Here is a 26463-nt window from a genome sequence, read left to right as displayed (position 1 = left end):
AAAAAGCAGCCATGCCGGCAGAGTGCCATGGCCTGAGGGGTTCCCTTCTCCGAGGAAATGGGTAGAAGAGAATTAGATCCTTAGCTAAGAAGACACTTCAAATTGTCACCAAAGATTTGGGGTGGTGCTATTTCTTAGTCCCCTCAGTGCTAAAGCAGAGAATGAATTAACTCACTTGTTTCTGGTTTCTTCGTCATCTTATGGGATGATTCTGATGACAGAAGTCTCCTGTGGCAATGTCTCAGAGAAGGAGCCCGTGGAGGCACAGGAGGTACCAACCCTACTCTGGGGAGGAAAGACCAGAGCGGTCAAGATGACACAGAAAACAGTGTACAGCTCACAGGGGTCATGATCCCTTGCTGTCAAAGGCCATCTTTGTGAAAATTTACAGGAAAAGCTCACAATCCCAGAGGTATTGCATTCCCAAGGGAGAGTCTACGTCTGCACCTAGGGAAGAGAGCAAAATGTGGAGACAGAAGGCTTCTTCAGCCTGAGTTCAAAGCAGCCTGAGAGGCAGCCACAGCTGTGGTGTTCAGCTTCAATAAGGAAAGGTTACAGGGCAATTATTAATGCTACCCGGTACCTTAAACATGACCAGACTCTTAATCCAAACTAAATTCATTCATGGTCAACAAGAAAATGCCTTTGGCCAAAGTGAACAGAACTAGCTAAGTAAACCATGGTTGTAAATTAATTTTGTATCTTTTCTTTGATTATTAAAAAATTCTATTTATTGGTTACTTCAAAAGGAAGGAAGGAAGGAAGGGAGGGAGGGAAGAAGGGAGGAAGGGAGGGAGGGAGGGAGGGATCAGCCCCCCAGCTCCAGTATCTTATGAAGGGATGTATTTTTCTACATATATGACAAGCACTCCCTTAAAGGTCTGGTGACCTTATTCTTGCGCCCACCAACACATAGGTTATATGTTAACATTCTCTATGGGCACAGGGTAGATGAAGAAACAGAACATTTAGAAACATATAGAAAGTTTGAACTTAATGACACAGCACTGGGTACCAAAAGCAAGTTTGCAGGCTTGGGTAGATTGCATCCCAAGCTGGTCACCTCCATTTCCTACCCACTGTGTCACATGTCCCCATCCCCTCACATCAGGGACCAGAGCCCCAAGAGTGTGCTGGCACACGTTGCAAGGGTGGCAAGGGATGTCTGTCAAATTTCAGAAAATATGCAAACCCATTATTTGCAAATTAGAAACAGCCATTATGAAAATTATCTAATTTAACCTAATCATCTCCTAAAGCTTTCACTTCTGAAACTACTGTGTTAAGAATTAAGTTTCAGTATCAATCTTGGAGAGATGCAAATATTAAGACCATAGCAAGCAAAAATGATAGCTAGAAAATGTAAAAAGGGATTTGGTGCCATTTAGGGAAATCCATTTACAGAAGAGAGCTAGATCAATGTATTTTATGAATCATGAAGGTCCATTTGAAATTGACTAATAGGTAAAATAAAGAGAAGTCGTCAGTGGCGATTCGTTACCCTCAAGTTGAGTGTAGTTGGAGAAACAAAATAAAAGTCCCATCCCAATGCATGTTTGAGTAAGCACATTCTTGCAGACTTTTAACTACACTGCAGTTTGAATCAAGGTCCGTGTGCTGAAGGCTTGGTTTCCAACCTGAGACACTGCTGGGAGATGACGGACGTTGGCCACAGTGGAAGAAATTTAGGTATCGGAGGACGAGGCCTTGAAGCTGATATTGAGCCTCCAGCTCCCTCCTGCTTTTCTCTTTGCTTCTTGGCCTCCCTGAGGTGAGCAGCTTCCTCTGCCACATGTCCTGCCATGACGCACTGTATCACCACAAACTCAAAGCCACCACGCACTGAAACCTGGGTACCAGGAGTCAAAACAAACCTTTCTTCCCTATCAGTTGATTCATCTAAGGTACTTCACTACAGTGTCAGAAAGGGGACCAATACGCTGTTGATGACGCATTTTTGGCCATTATCAGGTGTCTACATACAGTTTGCAAAGATCTTAAAACGTCACCATTTTCAGCTGCCTAAGTTCTTTAACTAGAACACGCTGGTCCTTCTCCAGTGACTTCCCACTGTCAGGAATGGCTTGTTCCTCATTTCCAGGTCCAGTTTCCATCTCTTCATTCTGCCACTGTGCTCAAGAAGCTATGAATCATTAGCTTGAAATTGATTTTAACTTGTAGTCTCCACTCCGTGTGCCTCATGCAGACTGATTCTTGAAATCCCTCCATGACAGTCATCCAGCCATTTTGTCATTTGCTTCAAACCTCTTGGAATTCTTCAGCATGAGAAGCTGTGATGTTCGAATGCCTCAGCCACACGGTGTTTTGTTGTTGAGAGTCACTACCAATGCTCAAGAGTTGTTCTGTTTTGTTTCGATAAAAAAGAAAATCCCCACTGCTGAATATGTTGGCTGCGCAGGCTGTTCTTCACTTTACACCCTGATTTGGAAGCCCAGCATGGCACCAAAGGCATGGAATCAGGCGTGAGTTTGAGTTCCAGATGGACTGAAAAACACAAGGCTCTAGCAACTGCTCTGCCGGGGAAGGGAGCTCTCCAACCTGCTGCACTGCCTGCAGGCTGTGCTCTGTGCTCCAGCTTCCCAGTTTTCAGGAGCTGTCACCTAAACTGGGGTGGACTTTTCCTGATGCAGCGTCTTTCTGCTCCGACAGGATTCCTAAAACCTTCCTCCCTTGGGCCTTGAGATTCCTTCCTCTTCGTGGAATAGGGTGAGAAAGGTCCTTCCAGGCAAAGCTGGGAGGCAGATGTTGAAAATAGTTTCCGAATCCCCTCGAGTCACCCAACCGAAGCACCAAATGGAATTGCTGTGTCGGGCTTGATGGCTGCGGAGGCTGGAGCCACTTCCATCAGAGTAGGGACCTACCACAGCACCCTTACCTCTTGGGGTTCCAGGAGGGTGGAATTAATGCTTGGATGCTCTCACTGCAGTGTCTGATGGACACTGAGCATGCATTACCACGTGCCATCTTTTACAGTAGACGGGAAGGAAATGGAAACCCTCATCATTTAGAACCCGGAAGTGCTGGGGATATGGCTTATCAGGAGAGCATACCCTGGCATACGTGAGGCCCTGGGTTTAATCCCTAGGAACAGATCACTCAAAATAATAACTCCTACAAATGATAACATGATAGGTGTCAAGTTTCAAACCTGGGACAAACAGTTGAGGCACCTTACTTAATATATCAAAGCAGACCTGGCCACTTGGTTCTCCCAGCATTCCTCAGTCCCTACCTGTTAGAGGGTATGACTGCTGTACTCTGCCCTCCACCCTGAACCCTCAAGCCCAGGGGCTGAACTGGCCTTCTCCCAGAGGCTCTTTCTTCCCTATATAATCCAGACATTTTGGTTACCTGTCCCTTCCCATTTGGACCTTTGGCCTCCTAGTGGCTGCACCTGGTTCCTCTTTCTCCTCCTTCTCTTTTCCTTCCTGTCTCCCCACATGGCCCAGCTCAGCCTGGTCATGCCCACCCTAGACTCCCTCCACCCATATATCTTCAGTAAACTTTCTCCTCCACCATGCCTAGGAGAAGGTCCATCCTTTCCTTTTTATTTCTTTTCCTCATTCAGTAGGACCTGGAAGGGTTTGTCCAGATATTTCCATTTGTTGGGTAAAAAGGCTTTGAAAAGCCATTTATTTCAAAAATACTTCAGTATTTATTAACATTTTGAAAAATATGCTAGTCAAAAATATTTCCTTAGAAGAAACTGCATTTTATGACACAATAAAGTAGGTCTTCCATCTTGACTTTAAAAAAAATCTATTATCTATGCTCAAACAAGGAGAAGTCATCATCGGTGCCTCAAGAGGTGTAGAGTGCAGACTGGCTCGCTCGGGCTTAAATCACTGGCTATGATGGTGTTACATTCATGGGCCTGGGTAAATACTCCCTTCTGAAGGCAGGAGTGGAGCAGCACTCCTGGCGGCGGGGAGTTCCTTCTGTTCTGTGCGCTCGCTCAGTGCTAAGGGAAAGTGCTGGTGCTTCTCCCCTCTGCTGTGTTCCAAGGCACCTTGTGGACAGTGATCTCTGGGCTGGACAGGATGAGTCAGTGCACCGAGCCACCACACCAGAATGCAGCCCTGGAGCTCTCGCCCCTGGCTTTCAAACAGCAGAGCGCTGGCCAGGAGGACTCCCCCAGCTCCCAGCTCTTCAGAAGAATGACACAGAACAACCCAGAACCCTAGCTCTAAACGTGGATTAACTTTTAAGAGCTCTGATCACAGGTGCTTCTCGCTTGCAGTAAATTGACCTGCATGCGGCAGCAACAGGTCCCTGTTCACACAGACAAACCCACTATCAGTTTTCTTATCTTGGGCTTGCTCGGAGATCTCATCACAGCATATGTCCCCCTGAAAGCTTTCTGTCAAATCCTAACTGGAGACACTTAGAATGTGGCTTTCTTGGGAAACAGGACTGTGATAGATGTAAGTTAAATGAAGTCTTCAGGTAGGCTCTGATCCACTGTGACTTGTCTTTAAAGCTGGGGCAGGGAGAGTCAGGCCACAGAGCCACACAGCAAGGGCAGATGGCATGAAGATAAAGTCAGGGATCTAGATGGTGCTTCTACAAGCCAAGGAATGTCATTCATTCTCACAGCCCTCAGCAGGCACTCATCCGCAAGCATCTCGATCTGAGGCCTGGAGCTTCCAGAACCATAAGATAATCGATTTTCTTTGAACCCTGCAGTCTGTGAACCTTATAGCACCTTCACTCAGCCCTGGCAACTGGTTACAGCTCGTGTCTATCTGTGTGTGAATAAATCCTGCTGCTACTGATAAAAAGCAACCGCCAGTGCCTGACCTTTGTCCTCATAAAGTAAAGACGCCAATGTGCTGTAATCTCCAGGGAGACGCTTAAGGAAGTGTTGACCAAGAAACCAGTGCTATAGTTCTACCATGTCCCACCTCAGCAGCTTCTTATTAGGATGGGAAGATATAGACACCTTAATGCACTGTTTTGCCAGGGTGTAAATGAGGCCCAACGACTGGAATCATTAATGGTTCCGCTAGCAAATGAATTAAGGTCATTTTGGTTCCAATTCACCACAAGCTTGAAGGTTCATACGTTTTCTTCCGATGGACAAGTCAGTAACCAACGAAAAGGCCCAAAGGATGAGTTCAACAATCGTCAGTCAATGAACTGGATGCCACCACTTGGGGCATCCACCTTCCTTGCAAGGTGCATGCAGCAATCAGACTCAAATGCCTGGAGGAAATGGGGAAAGGGACTGATAGCCTTGGCTTCCAGCAGCCCTGTCTGTGAAGAAGGCCCTGTTGCTGCTGCCACCATCCAACTTCAGTAGGGTTTCACTTGTCACACCTCACAGTCACCTTCAGTTATAACCGGCGTGTTGGGCAAAGCTCTAAAACTGTGCTACTATAATAATTTGATTTTTATGGCAGCTCTTCCCGCAACTAATTTTAGCATATTTTAGATTACAGTTATCACTTGTGAGAAATCTACATCAAAAATGACAAAGGGGATCTGTAAGCTTTTTTCTTATCATGTAAAACACCCGAATCCCTCTGCCAACATCAGTGCATTCTACCTCCCATGCCTGTGGCTCCCTCTGTGCTTTACAAGGAAAAAAGCTTCTTGGATTTCTGAATATTTACACCTAAGAAAATTAATTGGTCCATTGGGCAAACCAAGGCCACGTCAAACACAGTGGTGGAATTATAGCAACACAAGGGCCATCAGACATGTGGAGTGCGTTTCCCTTTTCCTTGACCTGTTTCAGAGCCTCTCATTGTCCTCTTCTGATTTAACAGCTGGCTAGTTTGCAAAACTACTAACTCAATATTTAGGATGCTGGATATGCGGTGATGGCCATGAATATGAACATGCGGGCCATTTAAAAAATCCATCTGATGTTAGCTTTCAGTCATAATTGAAAGAAACTGGCTCAAAAAGGGCAAAAAATGTGAATTCAAGGTCACCCTGAGCCTCTCTATGTGTGTGTATATATATATATACACACATATATGAATAAAAAGATGGAAGAAAGGAGGGAGAGGAGGGAGGGCGGAAGAGAAGGAAAGAAGGAAGGAAGGAAGGAAGGAAGGGAAAAGAAAAACATAAAAAACCCAAGAACTAGGCAGTGGCAGAGAATTTAACTAGGAAACCTAACACCCTGGGTTCAATTCTCAGCAGTGTAAAAGTACATAAACTCAGAAACAAGTAACAATCAGATATCAAACAAATTGCAAATAAATATTTGTATTTACTAAGCACTTACCCTACAACCTTGCCCAAAAGTTGAAGACATGTCAAAATAGCACCCCCAACTAGCTAAAAATACCATCTAATTATAAGTAAATATACTAAACCAGTTCACACTTAATGGAATTCATAGTACACACTGAAGTCCTCAGTTGGTCGGTAGTTATACAGACGGCATTGCATAAGAGCTCAGAGGCGGTCATAAGAAGTAGAGAGTTTCTGGGGGCCGGGAAGAAGTATCAGCCCAGTGTGACCATGCCTGGAAGAACAAGCCTGATCTAGAAAGCCGTGGGGCAGTGAAGAGCCTCCTTGGAGACACAACCAGATGGAGAGGGGCACTGAGCAACTCTGCTAAAACCATAATGTCTGGGCGTTTCTGGTCTCTATTTATAAAGTGAGGAGGGTGAGAATCAGAAAGGAATGCCAAACCCCAATTATCTCCACCTCCAAAATGGGGTTAGGAAAACAGCATCGTGTTACAGGATGCCTTAGTGTGTGTTGGGGGATAAATTCCACCTTTAACCCTGTGTTGGGTTTAAACTGACATACTGGATTAGTAGGCATCTTCTCTTCCAGGGAAGCTATGGCATATTAGGAAGGAGTCCTTGCTCTGTTTCTCAGCTCTCTTTAATGCCATTACTCTGGTGTAAATATAGACATGGTGTTAATAACATCCCAGCTCACTTTCAGCTGGTGAGTTTCATGTGTACCTGTTGATATACACAATACCCTGTGCCATCCCAGAAAATCACACAGGAATTCCGGAATTATATTTAACTCCCTGATTAATTACTGGACCACCATGAAAATTACTGTCAAGTTTATACAATCATTCCATCTCTGAGTCTGCTTGATAAACATTTATAGTTTAATGCATTTGACAAAGCCATTTATATACTGCTATAAAACAAATGAAGGTCCATCGAAGCTACAGTAAGTCTATGATATTCACAGCCTTAAAATAACTCACTAACTACAGACAGTTCCCTGAGCAATTATAAGACGTTCTATGTTAATTTAGAAAGGAATTCCAAACAAGCCATTTAAAACCTAATAAGATGTCATTAAATGAAGGGGGACAGGGGAGGGGGAAGCTAAAGAAAACCCTAAGGCTTGAACCAGTAGAAATGATTCTCAGAGCTACTGACCCTTGCAAGATCCATGTTTTACTTGGGTTTCTAGACGCGAGGCAGATTTCTAATTGAAGGTGATTATCTAGTTACTACGTCCCAAATTGCATACATCTCTTGTATTGGTTCACACCCACAACTAATTAAATGAAGCATTTATCAGTCTGAAAGTCCATAGAAACTGTTGCATTGATCTGCCAGCCACACACTGAAAAGGAGTGCTGTCAGCTCGGAGGTGCTCCGCGCTGGTCTTGAGGACAGCCAGCCCTTTGTGGCTCATGTACATCTCGGAGCTGAACTGTGGGGCTGATCCACTGGGAGTGAGGTCACAGAACAAAGGTCCTGGTTTGTTCTTGGGTTTTCTGAAGTGTGGACACCAATATGTATGCTAGCTAGTCCCCAGAAATAGACACACTGAGACAGGCACCACCGTCACAAGGAAGACACAAATAGCAACATACCATTCCAAAGACACATTCCCATCTAGCAAATTTTATCTCCACACACTTCTTCTGAACTCCATGCCTGCAATCAAAGATGGATGAGTAGTCTGACTGAGGAAATGCAACAGCAAAAATAAATAAATAATAAATAAAAATACAGACTTCCACAAAGGCAAAGATGCACCTTGATAAAATATAGTTCCCATTAGTTGGGTTAATTAAGATTAACACACAAGTCATTGGAAACCCCCAAAGTAGACAAGAGGTAATTTACCAAGGAAAGACAAAGACAAGGGTGGCATTCATTCAAAGTCATTCATTAACCACACGGGAGGGCTGAGGCCCCTTCTTAATATTGCAGTTGTCACAGCCGATTATCAAAATGGCATGTGACCAAACAGCTCACAAAGGGCACACCACAACTTGTTTGCACAAAGAAAATACGCAAGTGCACCTCGTCACGTCTGTTACCATCACTACTAAACACCGACACTCGTGAGGGGTTTTTACTGGTGTACTTAGGGCTTCCACAGCAACGATAACCCCCCAGCCAGTCAGACCATCAGAGTAAACCTACCCTGACTCACAGGGGAGAACAGACGCACACGGCACGAGGCTGTACTCTGGGTGTTCAGACAGCAATCGTGCGGAATCTCTTTTGGCTGGAACAGCCCCCTGCCCTTACCTCCAGGATCATGGTCACAGTGCTGACAGCCACTTTTATTTCACCATCTGACAGCTCCTTTAGATCTTTCAGAATTGTTTGTTCAATACTTAAACCTGTGGACAGCAAGAGATTAAAAGAAAAAAAAACAATTTATACTTGGGATCTGTTAAAAAAATACATGTTGGGGTTATTTAAAGAGTTTATTCTACTAAGCTCAATGCTTTATAGTATTACTTTTATAATAAACGCACACTAAGTCAGAAATAATGTTTGTGGCAGCATCTACATCGAGTAAGATGCAGGCAGGAAGTAGAATTTACCCCTCATGATGCCAAAGTCGGTTCTTAATGGCAGGACACTTACAGAGGGGTGGCGGGATAAAGGAAAAAAATGGAAGATGAAGTAGCCAGGGACTAGCAAGGAACAAAGGCAAGGGAGCTAGGACTAGAAAAAAGAATCTGTCAGGGTCTGATGTCACAGCAAGCGTGCAGGAGGAAAGGCATGCACAGCCTTAGTTAGTTTCCTTCCTTCAGCTCTCGCTATTCTTCCCATTGGCCAAACAGAAGTCAGAGACGAGAGAGCCTGCAACAGGACACACTGGGATGCCAGCCTCCAGAGGCCCAGACCAGGCTGGCTGGGAAGGAATGGGCAGTCTTACCATATAAAATAGCCAAGTAATAGCCCCAAAGGTCCCAATTTAGTCCTCTATAATTTTATAATCATCAGTATAATTTTATGTAACTTTATATATGTAGCTCATAAAGCTATCATAAATGAGCAAGGCGTAGTATTGATCATTTCAAATTCTGGCACTTGGGAAGCACAGGCAGGCAGATCTCTAGGGGTTCGAGGCCAGTCTGGAGAGTGTTTCAGGCAAGCAAGTCAGGTTGCATAGGGCTACCCTGTCTTATACAAATAAAAGCTGCCTTAATTGACTTGTCCACCCCTGTAATAATCTCTGGCAGTAAGTGTTACCAAAGCCCTTCCTTGATGGCAGAAACAATCTGAAACGGCAATGCTGTTGAGAACTATAGTCAGCTCACTGGAGGATTTCCGTGAAATCTATCACAGGCAAACAAGAACGGGTATGTCTTAGTGTTTAACTGGCCTTCTCTAGGGAAAGATTCACTCTAGAGCCCTGGAAAGCACAGGCATTCTTTTTGAGATCTTTGCTGGTCACTAGAGCCAGCTTTGGAGGATTGACTCTCCACTGGGCTAGGGAGCCCTTACTATGTCAGGGGTCTGCTGATTTAACAACTGAACCTACTTAATAGCGCTTTGTCTGTTTCTGTATTGAAACATCGGCCATGACTAACTCCACACTGTTAACCCAATATTAGCCAACTCACAAAATTCCAAAAAGTTAACCACCAGGCCTTAGGTTCAAGATGGCCTGTGCCCATCCACCTCTGCACTCTACAGGAGACCAGCCTAAGGTTCGGATTTAACATTTTCCCAGAGTTCCCTTGTGAGCTCTGGTCTCCTACAGGGCTTCCCTGCTTGCTAAAGCACTTGAGAAACTCCTCCGATAAACTGCTTTGCCTCAAGGGAACTCCAAAAAGTAAGGAAGAAAACTTGGTAATTTAGTATTTTCTCCTTAAAGGCGGGCCTTCTGGGTTTAGTTAGCTTCTGCCCAGCTCACTTGCCACGCAAAGAAGCCTATCTGGGGTTCGGTGTTCTCATCTGGAAAGTGGGGTGTCATGAGGCTTCAGGAAGATCATCCTTGTAAAGTTAGAAACTTGCGGAGATTCAGTGCTCACTGAAACACAGCTGTTTATTATTAACAACAGTTGATCCGGATAATCCGATAATCTGCTGTCCCACAAAAGCCGAGATTTAGAGCACTATTTCATTGGCTTAGCTGTCTTCTCTCCCTTTCTTCTAATGAAATCAGAATTATGAAAGCCAGTTGTGTTTGGCATTGCTCCAGCGATGTTCTTAAAACAGAATGTATTCAACAGGTACAGACTGACCTCCTGAATACTCCTGGGGCGAGCCACCCCTCCTGGAAGCCATGGGAGCTAGGACAGTCACTCACCCTGAGCACTGAGCTGGGTCTCCTGCAGCACGCTGATGATGTCATCTCTGGGAGGCAGGTTGGGAAACTGTTCTTCCAGGATGGAGAGAATGTCCTCCTGCTTCTCCGGGAGCTCAGGGTCCATGGTCATCCACTTGAACAGGATGCTTCCTGGAAAGGATGGGTATAAATGCTCTTGAGTTCTCTCTCCATCAGCCAAGACAGGAGCAGTGAAATTCAAGTCCTCATGCTGTGGGTACTGACCTCAATGGCCAGACTGGTCCCTTACTCTCCAGGGCACGGAGTTTGGGAAGAAAGAGCGACACATCGCCACACAAGCACAGAAAAGGAGACAGCCTTGGTTTTAAATGATTTCAAAACGGAAATGAAAGACAAACTATTTCTGTTTGTCAATTTCTATTTTGTCAATTCTACCCACTTTAAGGGGACAGAGACTATTATTTCAACTTTCCATGCTACTGATTTTACATATTAATTTACTTCTTTTCATAACCGGATGATTGTACAACCCCACAGTGCACAGCTACACAGTCTGATGGCCTGGCTACCCTGAAGGCTGTTTCTAGCCTTTCAGGTACCATATATAGCTTTGGAGTAATTTGCAGTTATCGAAGGATACAGTCTCACAGGCTGGCTCTAAACTTCAGGCTGAGATTGCTGATTTGTCATTCTGGTTTTAGTGGAAAATGTTAAAGATTTAGGCCAAAGTGCTAGAGGCAGGTAATAAAAAACTGTCTTCCTGTCTGTATTCATGCTCTAAGAACAATGGGGGTCTTCACAGAGGTTTAAATAGGAGAAGCATCGTTCTTTATTTACATTGCGTATTTTTATAAGCCAGAATTTGTACTCTAGCAACCATGTGGAGAACAAAATAGAAAAGGAAAGCCAGGGAGCCTGGCTGGTTTTATTTCTTTTGTGTGTTTACAAACATCATCTTACCATGAAGAAAATGGGACAGATTTAGTAGAAATGATCAAGTAAAAGTAGAGGGTGACCAAAGAGATTCTGAGTAGATTTGGGGCCTAAAATTTAAAGGACAAAAATGATTTCCCGTTTGTTTTTAAAGCAAACACAAATCCAAATTTTACAAAAGATGTTCACCAGCTCCTGGATCTGGTAGACCAGCTGAACAAAAACCAAGTTCTGTGCACAGAAACAATCCTGTATCTTTGTATGTGATTGTATCAGAGAGCCCCTGGTAGCATCTTAGGAACAAGGATGGTGTAAGCACAGAGCAGAGACCCAGTGTTCTGGCTCTTCCCCATCCAAGCAATTGCTAATTCAGAAGTTGCAGCCACTGGACAGAGAAGCCTGTGAACCCAAAAGTCTTGTAAGGCCTTGCAGAAAGCCTCAGGGAAAAAGAGTTTTAGTCATCTGGGTTTTGAGATGGGAGGCCTGAAGAGTTACCAATCTAACTAGCCGCTCGATATTGTAAACAGAGTTTGTGGGAACATAGCCATCCCTGTTAATTTACGTATTGTTTATACACCCATATATATTAGGGCAGACTAAAGTGTTTCAACAGAGCCTGAAATATCTGCTTGCTAGCCCTCTTTGGGAAAGATTTGCCATCTGCTGCCAAGGAGAAAAATAAAACAAAACCAGAACATTTTCCGTGTGCTGCCAACCCTGCCTAGAGTCAGCTTAAACAGACTGATCTGGTCTCTTCCAGCTTCTCTGAGGTGTGAAAGGAAGTCCACCCCAGAGAAAAAGAACTCACCATTCCCTCACTGACTTGATGCTGTCTATAACTGATATTCAGCCATCACTCAAAAGCTACTAGATATAAGAGACCTAAAAACTCGTGAGTGGAAACGAGAGAGGAAAAACTCAGGAGAAGACAAATGGAACAGTCAGAGGGACTGAAGGGAAACTAGCTGGAGGATTAGAATCCACCACCAATACAGGGGAAATTTTTACAGCTCTAGTTTTAATGACTGAGTTTAGTAACCCCAAAATGTTTTCCACAGTAGATCAGATGTGGCGAAGAACTGAAAACTAAGTCAGGAATTATCTGTTCTGAAGCATGAAGGAAAAAGAAAGTTGCCAAAACTACAGAGAAAAGTTTAAGGACCTAAGAACACGGGTCTGGTTTCAGTATGTGTGTGACAGCTTCTGCTAGGAAAGGGAGAGAGAAGTGTAATGTTTAAGAAAAACTACAAACCGAAACCATGAGTAACATAAGGTAAAACAGCTGTAGGCAGTAAAACTGCTGAAAATTACATGGACAAAGATTAAACCAGTGAGAGAGAAAACACACTCCAAACAGAAAAACATGCAGCGAAACAGAACTTGGTTTCTCAGTTAAAAGAGTGGAAATAGGAAGAGGGCGGAACCCTGTCTTCAAAATGCAGACATGTCGTCCCCATCCTACAGCCGTATAGTCAATGGAAACAAGGCTATAGCACAGTCGATGAAAACATCCCTGAATAAAGACCTTTCTAGGGAAAAGGTGGAAGTCTGTCACAACAAATCCTACTCTGAAATAAACGAGAAGGCAAAAGACCATGATTTCAGACAGAAGCAAAACCCAATGCCAGAAAGAACATTCTGATGCTCTAACTCTGCGGTCAGCGTGAGTCAGCACTCCCTGGGGGACCGGCATCTCAGTCACTTTAAAGTACATGGAATTAAACACACCGCAATAGCGATGAGTTGCAGAAGGGGTTAGGGGGAGAGGAGAGAAGAATGGGGAAGAGGGAGGAGGGAGGAAAGGGGAGGAAAGAAGAGAATAGGAAGGTCAGAGGAAGGGGAAGAAGAGGGACGGTGAGAGGATGGGGAAGAGGGAGATCGGAGGGGGAGAATAAAAACCGCCTTTCTTCTTATAAGGTGTCTGCAAAAGCCTTAAAGACCCTACTAGTGATATGTCAATGGTAAGTAAATTTAGGAATTTCATGCCTCTAAGGCCAATAACACAAAACTGTATCTATATAAACAATTACAAAAAATTAAAAGCCAAATTTTAAAAATGTAATGGCACCCAAACATGAAATACTTAGAAATATCTTTCATAAATACGTGCTTGGCATGGTCAAATTAAGAATCCACTTTGTTTTGATTTGAAGATTTCTTTACTAATGTTTAATTTTGGTGAAATGCATAAGGTTGTAGTACAATAATAAAACTTATTACCGTGGTAGAATCTAAGCATATACTTCAACATTGTTAAGTATCCTGCATGGTTTGTATATGTCGTTCATTTTTAAATGACTAAGAACAAGCATTATAAAGTGGTGAATAAGTCCCATAAGAAAGAGTGAGGATAATTGGTATGCTTTTATGAAAGTATTTTGAGAGTTAAAGTATTTTTTTCAAATTCTACAAAAGTAAGGTAGCATTTTTTGCATGTTTGCGTACCCCCCTGGTATTGGGCTTAACAGAAGTCAGCTGGATTTTCAGATCTGTTTTCATGCTCTTCATAGTGAAGAGTTATCTCGATGGAAGAATATAAGGGAAGTCTCCACATAGATGGGCAGATAGGAAGAAACAAAGGGCACTTAAATATTTGCTATAGACAACTGTGGATCCATCATGTGGCTGAGAGTCTTGATTATAAAACACATAGAAGAGAAAGGAGATGTTTAAAATTAGTCTCAAAGATACTGCATTAAACAAAACCCCACAGCATGGCTCACTGAAAAAGCCTCCTGTCCTGGCTGAGTCAGTCTGACTCCTGTCCTGGCTGAGTCAGTCTGACTTGACAGAAGCAAGGGCATGACTGCCTAAGAAGGCCAGGAAATCCTTTTCAGGCAGATGTACCCACAGCCTGAGTTATCGTTACTGGACAATAAAAGCTACAGACCGGCTTAGTCCCAGGACTCTTTTGGAGACTTTCCATTCACAACAGAATCGTATTTATTTGTGCTATGTTTTAAAACTTTATTACTTAAAGACTTGCAAATAAATAAAAACATCAAACACCAAAATTAACCAGACCCAAAGTCTGTACAACTCCACAAATTTCTATGCAGTTAGGATAGGTATTATGGAGGTGATCTGAGGCCAATTTTTATTCTAGTTCAAATTTTGTCTTGGGATTTGTTTTGTTTTGGTGGTGGGTAAGTACATAAAATATATCTAATATTGAAAGGATAAAATTTAATGTGAAGCTCTTCTACCTTTGTTCTGAATGCCCAGAAACATTTAGTAATTGTATAATTTTACTAAGCATCGGTATCATGATACATAATAACCAAAGACACCTGTCAGCACATTAGAACCTGTTCCTAATGAGTTTTCACTTAACTGCTAGCAAATTCTGAGGACAGAAACAATCTATAAACCTGTACCCAAAAGTATCCCAGTTATCCACAGGCTGATAAGGGGGGATAGGATTAACAGTAGGCAACAAAGAAAGCAATTGTAATAAAATATAACAACTGTTTTATTTCTGTAGAAAAGAATCAAGCATAATATGCCTTGCTCAAAAGAATTGGGATGTAAAAGCCCTCTTGCTGACAGCAACTGCAGCATGCTAATACTACACATTCCCTAAGCAACTGCAGCATGCCAACACTGCATACTATCTAAGCAACTGCAGCATGCTAACCCTACAGCACCAGAAACTGGGAAACAGTCAGTATGGGAGACTGGAGTTGTCTACATGAAGAATTCCTAACAGAAAAGAAAAGGAAGGAGGGGCTTAAATCTTTCTTCTGTTTACCTGGGATTGATTTTTTTTATATATATACCGAAAGAAAAATATTTAAGAATCAATAACGAAGGTGGGCAGAGAAGGAGAAGAGAAAGGAGAGGAAAAGACATACACTGTAATTCCCATTTTTATCTAAAAAGGCACAAAAGTAAGCATATTATTTGTTTACAATCCTTGCAAATTTAGAACATCTAGATGTAAGAGAAAGGCTACCTTTGTGTGGCTGAAAAAGTAACATCGGGATTGAACAGTTACTTCGATTTTCTAGGAAAAAGTAGAATTTCTATTTCCTACCCCAAGCTTCTTCTGGAGCACTCTGGGCAACAGAATGCCCTTGGCTGTTCTAACCATTTGTAAGTGGGATGATTCACCCTTTGGGCAAGAGAGGAAGAAAAAACTTCACCTTGGCTCTGTTTCATTTCCCGTTTGACCTCCTTAAAAGGACCATTTTGAAGCTGTTAATCCAGTCTACCAAAATAGCAAGCAACTAGTCTTTATTAAAGGTCAGCTGGGATTGCCGGTAGAATAAAGAGCCGACTTCTGAGAACCTGGAGGTGGCTCTCCACTTTGTCCTAGGCTAAAGGCGAGAGCTGTTGTTTGCTTGAGTCTTCAACTTCAGGCTTCCGTCAAGGCCTTATACCAACAAACATGAAGGACTATTTGGGCAAAGAGCAGACTTGATGGAGGTATACTTGGAAATCAGTGGCTGCTGAAGCCTCACAGATGGTTCCTGGAAACACCACACACACACACACACACACACACACACACACACACACACACACACACCCTCAACATGATGATTCAGCAATTTAATGGATCTTAAAGTTGGCAGCCATCCCCTAGAATCCGTCTCTGAGGAAATAAAACAGCACAGGTTGAGCAGTCTGGTGGGATTGTAACTGGGTTTGGCACAAATCCAGAACATGATCAACCATAAACTTTAGACCATAAAATGTGACTATTAGGTATGTTCACATCGGCCGTGTTTGAAAATAATAATAATGAAAGACTCTTCCAGAGAGGAAGGGAGAGAGAAGAAAGAAAAGGAGATAAAGGGAAAAGAAAAAAAAAAGAACCGCACAATAAAAACAAAGGGAGAAACCAAAAGATGAAGGCATTTCCAAGAACCAAGGTCCATGATTTTACCATCATGACGGCTGTGTCTTTCTCTACATGTAATTTCTTACCCAGATAATTCAAAATTAATACATAAATGGATGCCTTTCTGGATGAACTAGATGTTAACAATTCGTGTCCTGAAATTACTGTTTCAAATTAAGAGGCAGCAGCCAAGAAGCTCCCGCGTAAGGACCTACATTCTCTTCTCTGCCTGCAGCTACTGGGGTGCAGACAAGAAGGAGAGCTCTTCCTATTGCAGCACAACTCAGGAGAATGAAAAACTTCCCCCAGCTGAAGCTTAGGCAAAAGGCCCTGTGGTGGACAGGGAGGAAGCTTGTGGACGAAGAAACTAAGCTCTAGCACGGGGACAACAGGGAGCGCTAGCATGGAGCCGACAGGGAGATATACAGAGCTGAGATTTGCAAGACTGGAAAAAAGCCAGCAACCTCCATACCTACTCAGGGTGATGCTTCAAAAGAAGGGAGGTTTCTTCCCCTTCTCTGGCTCTTCAGTGGAACCTTACTTGAATTAAATACTGCATGCCGGCAGCTAACATGAGGAAGGACCAAACCACTTGGCAGCCTCTGCTTTGAATGCAGGCACTCTGGGAAATACAGCTTCATCTGGGTGAAGAAGCTGACTCAGGAGATACGTGCTGTTCAAAACCACTGCGAAGAAGCAATTGGAAGACAAGGATGCTGGCACCAGGGAAGACTAGACGCACAGGCTCATTAGAAGAAGGAACTAAAGTGTCTACTGCGGTGTTGTAATTTTAAAAGAAAAGAAATTAAACGGAAATTATATCAAGGTTGCTAAATACTCTACCAACCTTGAAACACTGTCGGTTGCACTGGCTTACTTGTTAGCACATATCCCTAATTGTCCTTGGGGCCAAAAGGCTACAGTGGCAAGGAAAACCAAGAAACATAAGGAGCTCTGGTCTACAATGACAGCATGATAGGTGTGCGAACGACCACTGAACAACACCCATAGCAATCAGTTTCTATGTCAATATTTGAATGAAACAGTATAGTATATTGCAAGCAGTTTGATAACCCATTGCAGTAGTACATTTTAGGATCGAGAATATCACATATGAATATGGATTTCTGTGATGAGAGAGGCACCAGCAGATATGGAGAAGTGGACACGGTGAGAGCAGTCAAGTACCTTTCTGAAAGGACTGATGGGAAAGAAAAGACAACTTTTAAAATTAGTTTGTTCCTTTTGAAGAACAAAGGAACTAAGAGAGACAGGTAGGTACTCTCGAGAACAGAGATCGATAGCTATACACTGTACCCGATTCTATAACAACGTGAATTTCTCCAGAAGTCACACTTCTGTCTTATTTGCTTCAAGAAGCTCACATCCAAAGTTTAAAAGTGCACACTGTTGCCACAGCCCCGAGTGTTGTATGATATCCTGATCTGATTCTTTCTCTTCATCCTGACTCTGTTACTGTTTTATTATATTACATGCTTTTTGGTAAACTACTTCAAATATTCTGTTCAAGAAGGATTTGAATGATAAAATAAATAATTCATAGATAACTGGCCTACGAAAGCACACACTGTGTTTAGAGTGTGTGCTGTGTGGGGTCCATTGATGTAAAGCACACAATCACAAAAACCATGTGTAGCAATCAGCGGTACATACACAGGGCTGCTAAAATATAAAGAAAAGCTAAGAAGCAAATGTCATGAAATCTGAATGCTGGCTGTCTCCAGATAGGAGTGAGCTGTAGGCATGAGAAGGAGGCAGTGTCTTCACGTTCCGCCTCTTTAGCTGGGAAATTATCAAAGGGCATTTATTTCCTTCCTGATAATTTACTAAGCTGCATATTTACATTTTTATAGAAATGTTTTGTATTATTTTCTTTAGATGCACTATGCTTCAAAAAGTTAAAATTATATATATATAAAATTATATATATATATATATAATCTTAAAAGTTATACATATAATGACAAATGATGAAAACAAAAGCTAGTCAGTCATTGCCATATAATGAGATAAATCCCACTAGGATTTTTACAAGCTAAAAAAAGATAATAAAGGGGTTATTAGTGGAAGAAACACTGTTCATATTCTAGGCAGTAAGGATATTAGAGGGATGGCCATAACAGCAGGCCATTTCACTACCAGACACTACCACAACCATGACATCATGAAAAGAGAGAGTGTATAAACACTATTTTAAAAACTTTGTCAAAAGATCTCTTGGGAACATGGGGACCATGGGAGAGGGTTGAAGGGGAGGGGAGCAGAGAAAAATGTAGAGTTCAATAAAATCAATAAAAAAAATGTCAAAATCTTTATTGAAAATAGATTTTTACATTAAAAATATGTTGATTATGGTTTACCCTCCCTTAACTCCTCCCAGGTCCTCCCCACTTCCCAACCCACCCAAATCCATTTTTGAAAAGTTCATCCCACAGAGTTTTACGATGTGCCAGAAGTATAGGCTCCAGGGCAGCAGGTAGGGTAGTGGACACAGCGTACAAGGTCCTTTTTTTTTTCATGAAGTTGACATTCTGGAGGGAGCAAATAGAGAAGAATGTAGGGACAGACAGAAGAGTACTAGACAGACAGGAACAAGCACTGTACAGGGGCATCTGAGCGTGAGTCCTCCAGAAAGAGAAAAGTTGGGAATCTCTAAACAAACCAACCAACCAACCAATAACAACAACAAAAAACCTCAGGGGTCAGGGGCACAACTTATGAGAAGATGGATGCTTGAAGGGATGGAGGAAAACTATGCTATTCACAAGCTTTGAGGGCTTGAATTCTGAATATGGTGACTTGTAGCGGGGAACTTGTCCCCCTCTTTTACATATGAATATATGGACTGAAATTAGTTTACCCTCCCCAGAGTAGGCTGAGAAGCTCATAGTCTTCTCAGACGTGGAAGGACATTTTCTTAGCCCACCTGAAATCCACCTGACACTACAGAGACACAACTCGATGTGATAGGATCTATCTGGGTGTGAGAAGCAAAGGACAAATTCATATAGTATTCAAGTTACTATAAACTTAGAATTTATAATCTGCTAAGTCTCAGGCATCAGTATATAGTCTTGTGACATCTAAGAGAGTTATATCTATAACTTCTCATAGCCAAACATGGGCATACAATTTTGCATTTAATTTTCTTTTGCATTTTTAAGATGTAGAAGAGCACATAGAAAACATGTCTAAAAATGTGTCGTGTTGTGGGAAAATGCCCTTGTACATTGTAAAGATTTGTCACTCGTATTGGTTTAATAAAGTGCTGATTGGCCAGTAGCCAGATGAGAAGTATAGGTAGGGCAACCAGACAAGGAGAATTCTGGGAAGAGGAAAGGCAGAGAAGCAGTTGCCAACCAAAAGCAGAGGAAGCAAGATACCTTACTGAGAAAAGGTTCCAAGTCATGTGACTAAATGTAGATACAAATTATGGGTTAATTTCAGTTGTAAGAGCTGGTTAATAATAAGCCTAAGCTAAGAGACCAAACAGTTTATAATTAATAAAAGCCTCTATGTTTTTCTTTGGGACTGAATGACTGTGGGACTGGGTGGAACAGAAATTTCCATCTACAGTGTCAAGTTCACATGAAAGTAACTTCACAGTTGCTAATGAAGACTTTTGAAAGATTGCGGTTTCTATTGCAAATTAAAGGATGCTAACACTGCCTACTGGAAGACAGAAAACAAGTCCCTTATACTTGATGTTACATGCAATTGGAGAACTAGGAAATCTAAGTTTGAGTTCAGGGAACAGAGCAAATTTTAATTCAACTTCTTCCTTATATAACTAAAGATCTGAGAGCTTTACAAAATTCATCTCTTGCTCCCAAATATGAGAAAGTCATGTGACTCTGAAGACAGAACCTGAACCTCTGAGGCATCCCTTCAAGGGCAGGCTAATTGGTTCACCATCCTTTAGCTCCCTCTGTATGGACATGTTCCACCTCATCTCCATATACATGCACACAGACAGCACACACATGCACCATGGCCACAAACTTCTACTAAACATTCTGAAGGGACAACCAGAAGAGACAAATAGTCCCTTCTAGTTCTCCAAATCTGAGCACCATCGTTGTCATCATTAGCAGCAGCAGCAGCATAAACAAGCTACATCATTGTGTATTGCAGTTCCGTGTTATTTTGCTGCTTGTAAAACCTCATGAAGATGAGTTGTGCTACGTCTTCCCTTAAATAATGTGTGTACTGGACTTTTAAAACAACTGCTCAGTCTCTAAGATACACAAACAACATGCTCTCTAGTGCTTGTCTGAACACATTGGAATTGCCACACAGCTTTCCCTGAGCTTCTTGATTGTTTTTATTTTATCTGCCTTACCACAAAGAAAAAAACCCACTTTCTTGGGTTAGCTGAAGGTACCATTTCGAGGACAGCATTGGTACAGACATCCATTGTCACCACAATATTTATGACCAGTTTCCAGGGGCCATTGGTTCTAGAACGTTTAGAGGAATGGGTGTAACTCCTGGATGTTCCCCCTCTAAATTATAGTATAAAGTGAGGCAGAAAAAGAAAGTCCTTAGAAGCGTTGAGCCAGCCTGTCCTCATCTGTCCTGTTTCCTTTTCCGTCAGACTGTCTCCTGACTGACTGCTGCAGAAAACATTTTGAGGATAATTTGTGCCTACTAGGTCTAAAGTGAATTGAAGAAAGAAAAGAAAGCTTTATACAAAAACAAAAATATTTTTGCAAGTTCCATATGCAAAAGTAACTGAATGGCCTGTGCTCATTTTGAAGAACCAACATGGATGGACACGTTCTAATGTGAGGACCAGGATTGGAAGCAGTGGGCTCCAGCAATGGAGAAGAGTAGCATATGGCAATTCCCCAGCGTCTGTAGGAGGCTGAGTTCAGGATTCACATGGACACAAAGTCTGTGGGTCCCTCTAGACTCGTGTGGACGATGTGGTGTGTCTGCATCTTGTCAAATCCTCAGACATATTTCACACACCATACTGCATAATACTTAATACCACAATACTTAGCAATCCCTTGCGTTACTTAGGAATTCAACGGGGAAATGTCAATTGTTATAGTGATTTTTTTTTTGTCGAATAACAATGAGAGATGCTTTTACTATGGTTGATACAAAGAGTTTAAAGTGATTTGTTTTCCAGGTTGGCTGAGTTCGTGGGATGGAGACCAGGGATACAGAGGGTTCACTGGGACAGTACCACACAGTAGTGTCCCATGTTAAAAACAGATGGAGCGCAGCCTGCGAAAGATCAGCTGGAGGACCATGTATCTCGTCATCCAAACAGAAGGTGGATGTTTTGTCTTGCAGGCAGGATTCTGTGTGGCAAGCATGCATAAGTATTAGGGGTACGCCAAGGCCACGGGAACAGGGAATTCTGATCCACACTCACACTGTCCTAGGCAAGAAGCTCCTTTGGAAGCTATTAACAGCCAGAGGAGGGGCTCTCTCTCTCTCCAACCAGGATGCAGCAGCCCCATTTAACATTCTCGTCTAGTGAAACGGCACAGACCCTCGTGCCTGTTTCTAACTGCACATTTTTAATATTCAATATAATGCTACTCTTTAACAAACTCTTTACTCCCCGCCTCTCTGATGGAGCTTCCCGGGGTCTTTAAAGGGATTGTTAACCCAAGAATGGATCGCACTATTTCTGCATGAACAGGCCCAGAACCAGCCCATTAAGCCTCCCGTCTCGACTCTGGCAGCGCCAGCCTCACCTCTGAGGAGATGTGCCAGCTGCTGGGTGATGAGCTCGGGGGCCTCGTGCAGGAGCTCCTTCAGCACCAGCGAGGAGGAAGACTCCGGGAACCCCAGCTCGACATCGCTCCGCTCACCGGGGTTAATGACTCTGACAACTGCGGCTTCCAAACTTCTGTCCTCGCTGTAAATTAAACGGAGAGGAAGGGAAAGAGATAAGGCATGTTTTCTCACATGGGGGGATAATTCAGTCTCTACTTCCACATGAATAATAATTTCCCCTAAATGGCCCAAAACATAAATTCTCATGACTGTGAAGAATAGGACCTGGAGAGCTGGCTAAGACACCCGCAGAGCAAGCGTAAGGACCTGAGTTCAGAGCTCCAGAACCCACGTAAATGCCTGACCATAACTCCTTGCTATGGTCACACCAGCACCACAAGTGGGTGGGTGAACAGGGAGCAGCTGAGACTTGCTGGTCAGGTGGTCTAGCCAATCAGAGAGCACCCGTTTCAGTGATTGGCCTTCCCTCAGAAGATGAGGTAGGGAGGAAGACTTCTGACATGGATCTCTGGCCTGTATGAATTTGCGGTCCTTTGCATGGGTGCTGGTACACACATAGTCATACACACTCATACACATACACACTCATACACGTACATACACTCATGCATATACACACGCGCACACATAATCATACACACACTCTCACACACACAAACACAACACACTCATGTACATACACAATCACTGACACACACAGATTCACAATCACACACTCTCTTATACTCTCTCTCTCGCACACACACACACACACACACACACACACACAGGCGTGCGCGCTAGTGCGTGCTGCAGAGGGGTAAACAGGACCTTATTCTGTGTCTCTTCACGTGCCGTTTCCCTTCATTCCTGCCCCCAGGATTCCTAGAGTATTTCATATGTTCACAGAAGCTGTGATTCAGAAACACTGTAGCTATGAACACGGAAACCTATGAGATGGGTTCTAGTAAGATCTTTCTTTCATAAATGGGGAAACTGAGGCACAGTGGGGCTAAGAAAAGTGTTCATGGTCAGGTGACCAGAGTGTGGAGCAGGTGGCTTTTAACTAACCAGTACCTGCTCAGAACAGTCACCAAAGCTCAGAAAAAAACAAAACAAAACAAAAAACCACTATGCCTATGGTGGCTTCACCATGACTTTTAAAAACTCAGACTTTTAATTAATTAATTAAAATTTGTACTTTTTAATTTCTGTAGTGCTGAAGATCAACTTCAGGGCCTTTACATACTAGGCACGTGTTCTGTCACTTGCCCATCCCCCACCCCTCACCTACTTCATACATGTGATAGAGGTGAGTTTTCTCAAAACAGGCAGATATCAGATAAAACTACAGGGTTTTTTTTTTTTTTTTTGACTCTTTAAAACCAAATGAGCACCAGTGAAGAAAGTTAGCTTTTTACTTTTGTGGAATATTCCGTTTCATAAACAACCACAAGCCCAGAGCTTATAACCTCAGTTGAAGGCAAGCCTAATGTTTTCCATTTTAAGGGGTGACAAAGCTCTCCCCCAATCTGTGTTGTCGTGTTCTCTTTGCTCGTGCCTGGTACATGAGTTGCCTTGAAAAAGTTAAACACGACTTTAGCCCACTGTGTGATAACTAGGAACACCCAGGCTGTCTGTGGTTTGGGGACTGAGTTTCCTGCAAGGTTCACATGTGCAGGAAGGATGGTGTCCCTGGTGGAAACACTGGACGAGGCTGAGAGCTTTCAGAGGCGAGGCCTGGCTCAGTCCTTAGATCACTGGGGACGAGCCCTCGCAGGGTGTTGGGAGATTCTGGTTTTTAGTTTCTGCCCTGATTCAAGGTGTGGCTGTTTCGTTCTTCTTGCCGCTGATGTACCGTCCTCACCACAGCCCCCTCTGGTGACCTGAGCTGAGAGTTGACTCTCCAGGGCCATGAGAAAGATAAACCTCTTCTGACTGTCTAGGTGGCTGTGTCAGGTACATCATTATCGTGATGGGAAGCTGGAAAATACAACTGGCAGCTGAAGGCAGTCCACACGCTCACCCAAAGCTTCCAGCCTCTTCTCAACAGATGCTTGACAAACATTATTCAGAAGAATTTCATTTGCCTCAAACAGCATAGGGATGAAAGTGGACCACAGACTGTTTTCTAAACACTATATAACTGATGCTGCCTTGGTATACTTTAATTCATGTGCAAATACGTGCCCTAAAAACTGGTTACATTTAAAAATTATTATTAAATATGAAGGTCTTATTTCAAGTATTCTAAGGTCAAGGTTAGTTAGTGATGGTCATCAAAATAAATGGTCGAAGTGTAAAGAATGAGCACCTCAAACTGTAGGTTAGCTGACGCCCTTCAGTCAATAGAGTGGCTCACAGAGGCACCTCTGCGGCCACCTGTAGGGAGGGACTTTGTCTTTACTCCTCTCCCTTTATCTCAGATCCTTGCCCCAGCTAGCAGTTCTTCCACGCTGAAAGCAGACAGAGGAACCAAGTTCTCATCTGAGCTCCCCAATGAGTGTACATGGCGCCTCGGGCAAAGCCATCGATGACACCAGGCTCTGCATTTCCCGTCTGTGGCATGAGGTGACTGAACGACATGAGTTGTCAACAACCTGTCTTTCTTTTCCTATATAAATGGAAAACCAGCAACCACGTGGCCCACTTCCCAGCTTTCCCCCTTTCTCTATGAGATTTCTGTAGAGCTTTTCTGCTTTATCTGGTTTCAATTTTTGTTACTTATTTTCAACGTCAATACATGGGAGTATTGGGACACTGTAAGGAAATATTATTTTGGTAAATTTTACAAGAGCATTCTACTTAAACATGTTTGCAATCTCAAAGTAAAAATGAAGAACTGACATAGACCAAATTTTGTTATTAAAGAAAAAAGTCACTCTTTTTCCTATAAAGTCCCTTTCTTTCTTTCTTTCTCTCTCTCTCTCTCTCTCTCTCTCTCTCTCTCTCTCTCTCTCTCTCTCTCTCTCTCTTTTAAACAATAATAAGGAGACAATAGTAATGGTGACAGCTGAGCAGGAAACCCGCACTCAGGACAAATGCACAGAGCTTTACAGTGAGTCTTACCTCCCCAGGGCGTTGCTGCCCACGAGTGTGATTGACAGTTTTCCTTCATCGTTCAGCTGATGCAGGTTAATTTCATCTCGAAATATGTGGAATGACTCAGAGATGTTCAGCTCTTCTAAAATGAACCTCGTCTCTGTGAAGTAGCTGAATTCGGTCCTTGGGATGTTCAGCACTGGCAAGCAGAGGACCCCAGGTGGACTGACCTACCGAAGGAGAAGCTAATTCAACCACCGGAAACAGCCATTTCTCCTCTAGCGCGAAGCTAACGGTTAAAGAGCACCTAAGTCTTTGAGCCATAACTAAGCCATGTGACTTTCAAAACGAATCTCCCTGAGCCCAATCACAGAGCACTTTCCACTAGTAAGTAGACCCTGGTGTTATATTTCTAAATTAACATTACACCATTTACTTCTCTGTGTGTGTGTGCACACGCCATAACACACATGTGGAGGTCAGAGACTAACTCGCATGAGCCAGTTCTCCCCTCCCACCACCTAGGTCCTGGGAAAACAGACAGGTGATCAGGTCTGGCAGCAAGGATGTTTACCTATTGAACCATTTCACCAGCACAGCCAGGATGAATTGACAAAATACATACATACATACATACATACATACATACATACATAATTGGGGACAGACTCAGGTGACACAAGAAGGTAGATCTGTCCCTATCGAAATAGGATACTTGCAACCTGGGTTTAATCAACTGTTCAAGTCTGCTATAGTTAAATCTTCTGCTTCCTCAGGGTCATCAGGAAAACTCTGTGCTGACGTATGGTTTGTGACATCCAATTGTGACATTTAAAAAATTTATTTTTATTTTACATACATTGGTGTTTTGCCTGCGTGTATGTCTATGTCTATGTGAGGACACTGGATTCCCTGGAACTGGAGTTAAATAGTTGTTAGCTGCCATGTGGGTGCTGGAAATTGAATCTGGGTCTTCTGGATGAGCAGCCAGTGCTCTTAACTGCTGAGTCACCTCTCCAGTCCTGACTGTTGACATTTTTAAAATGCAAAACACCATGTAGGTCACTAGTTATTCACTTGGGAGTCAAGTTTAGCACACACACTAATAGGTTATAATCTCTACTGAACTCATACATTGTATTATTTTATATATTATATATTATTTTGTACAAAACCTTATGTTCATAAAATTCTTACATAAAATATTTGTGGTGACCAGATGGGGAGGAGAAGAAAGAGAATTTCAGAGTCATAAAAATTTATTTGTCTATATGAATTCTAAAGTAAAATTTTAAAAATTACTTTAAGGGTTGATGATGCTTCATTTCTGAATAATTAGTAGTCTTTATTCTTGAGTCTCCATGGCTCCGTCACAAGCATGT

General features: G+C 42.8%; 1 protein-coding gene across 1 annotated transcript in view; it reads right to left on the bottom strand.

Moving 5' to 3' along the window:
- Nucleotides 1–26463, bottom strand: part of Prune2 (prune homolog 2 with BCH domain) — a 212516-nt gene that overhangs the window by 180776 nt on the left and 5277 nt on the right. Inside the window, exons 3-6 of the mRNA XM_042054453.1 lie at nt 25109–25311; nt 22018–22181; nt 10522–10671; nt 8502–8596 (exon numbers count right to left, since the gene is read on the bottom strand). Coding sequence (XP_041910387.1) covers nt 8502–8596; nt 10522–10671; nt 22018–22181; nt 25109–25311 — 612 coding nt within the window. The remainder of the gene's footprint in view (nt 1–8501; nt 8597–10521; nt 10672–22017; nt 22182–25108; nt 25312–26463) is intronic.

The sequence above is a fragment of the Arvicola amphibius genome, chromosome 1 (genome assembly GCF_903992535.2).
Source record: "Arvicola amphibius chromosome 1, mArvAmp1.2, whole genome shotgun sequence".
Classification (NCBI taxonomy): Eukaryota; Metazoa; Chordata; class Mammalia; order Rodentia; family Cricetidae; genus Arvicola; species Arvicola amphibius.
Note: the sequence above shows the minus strand (reverse complement) of the source record. Positions and strands in the feature narration are given on the sequence as shown.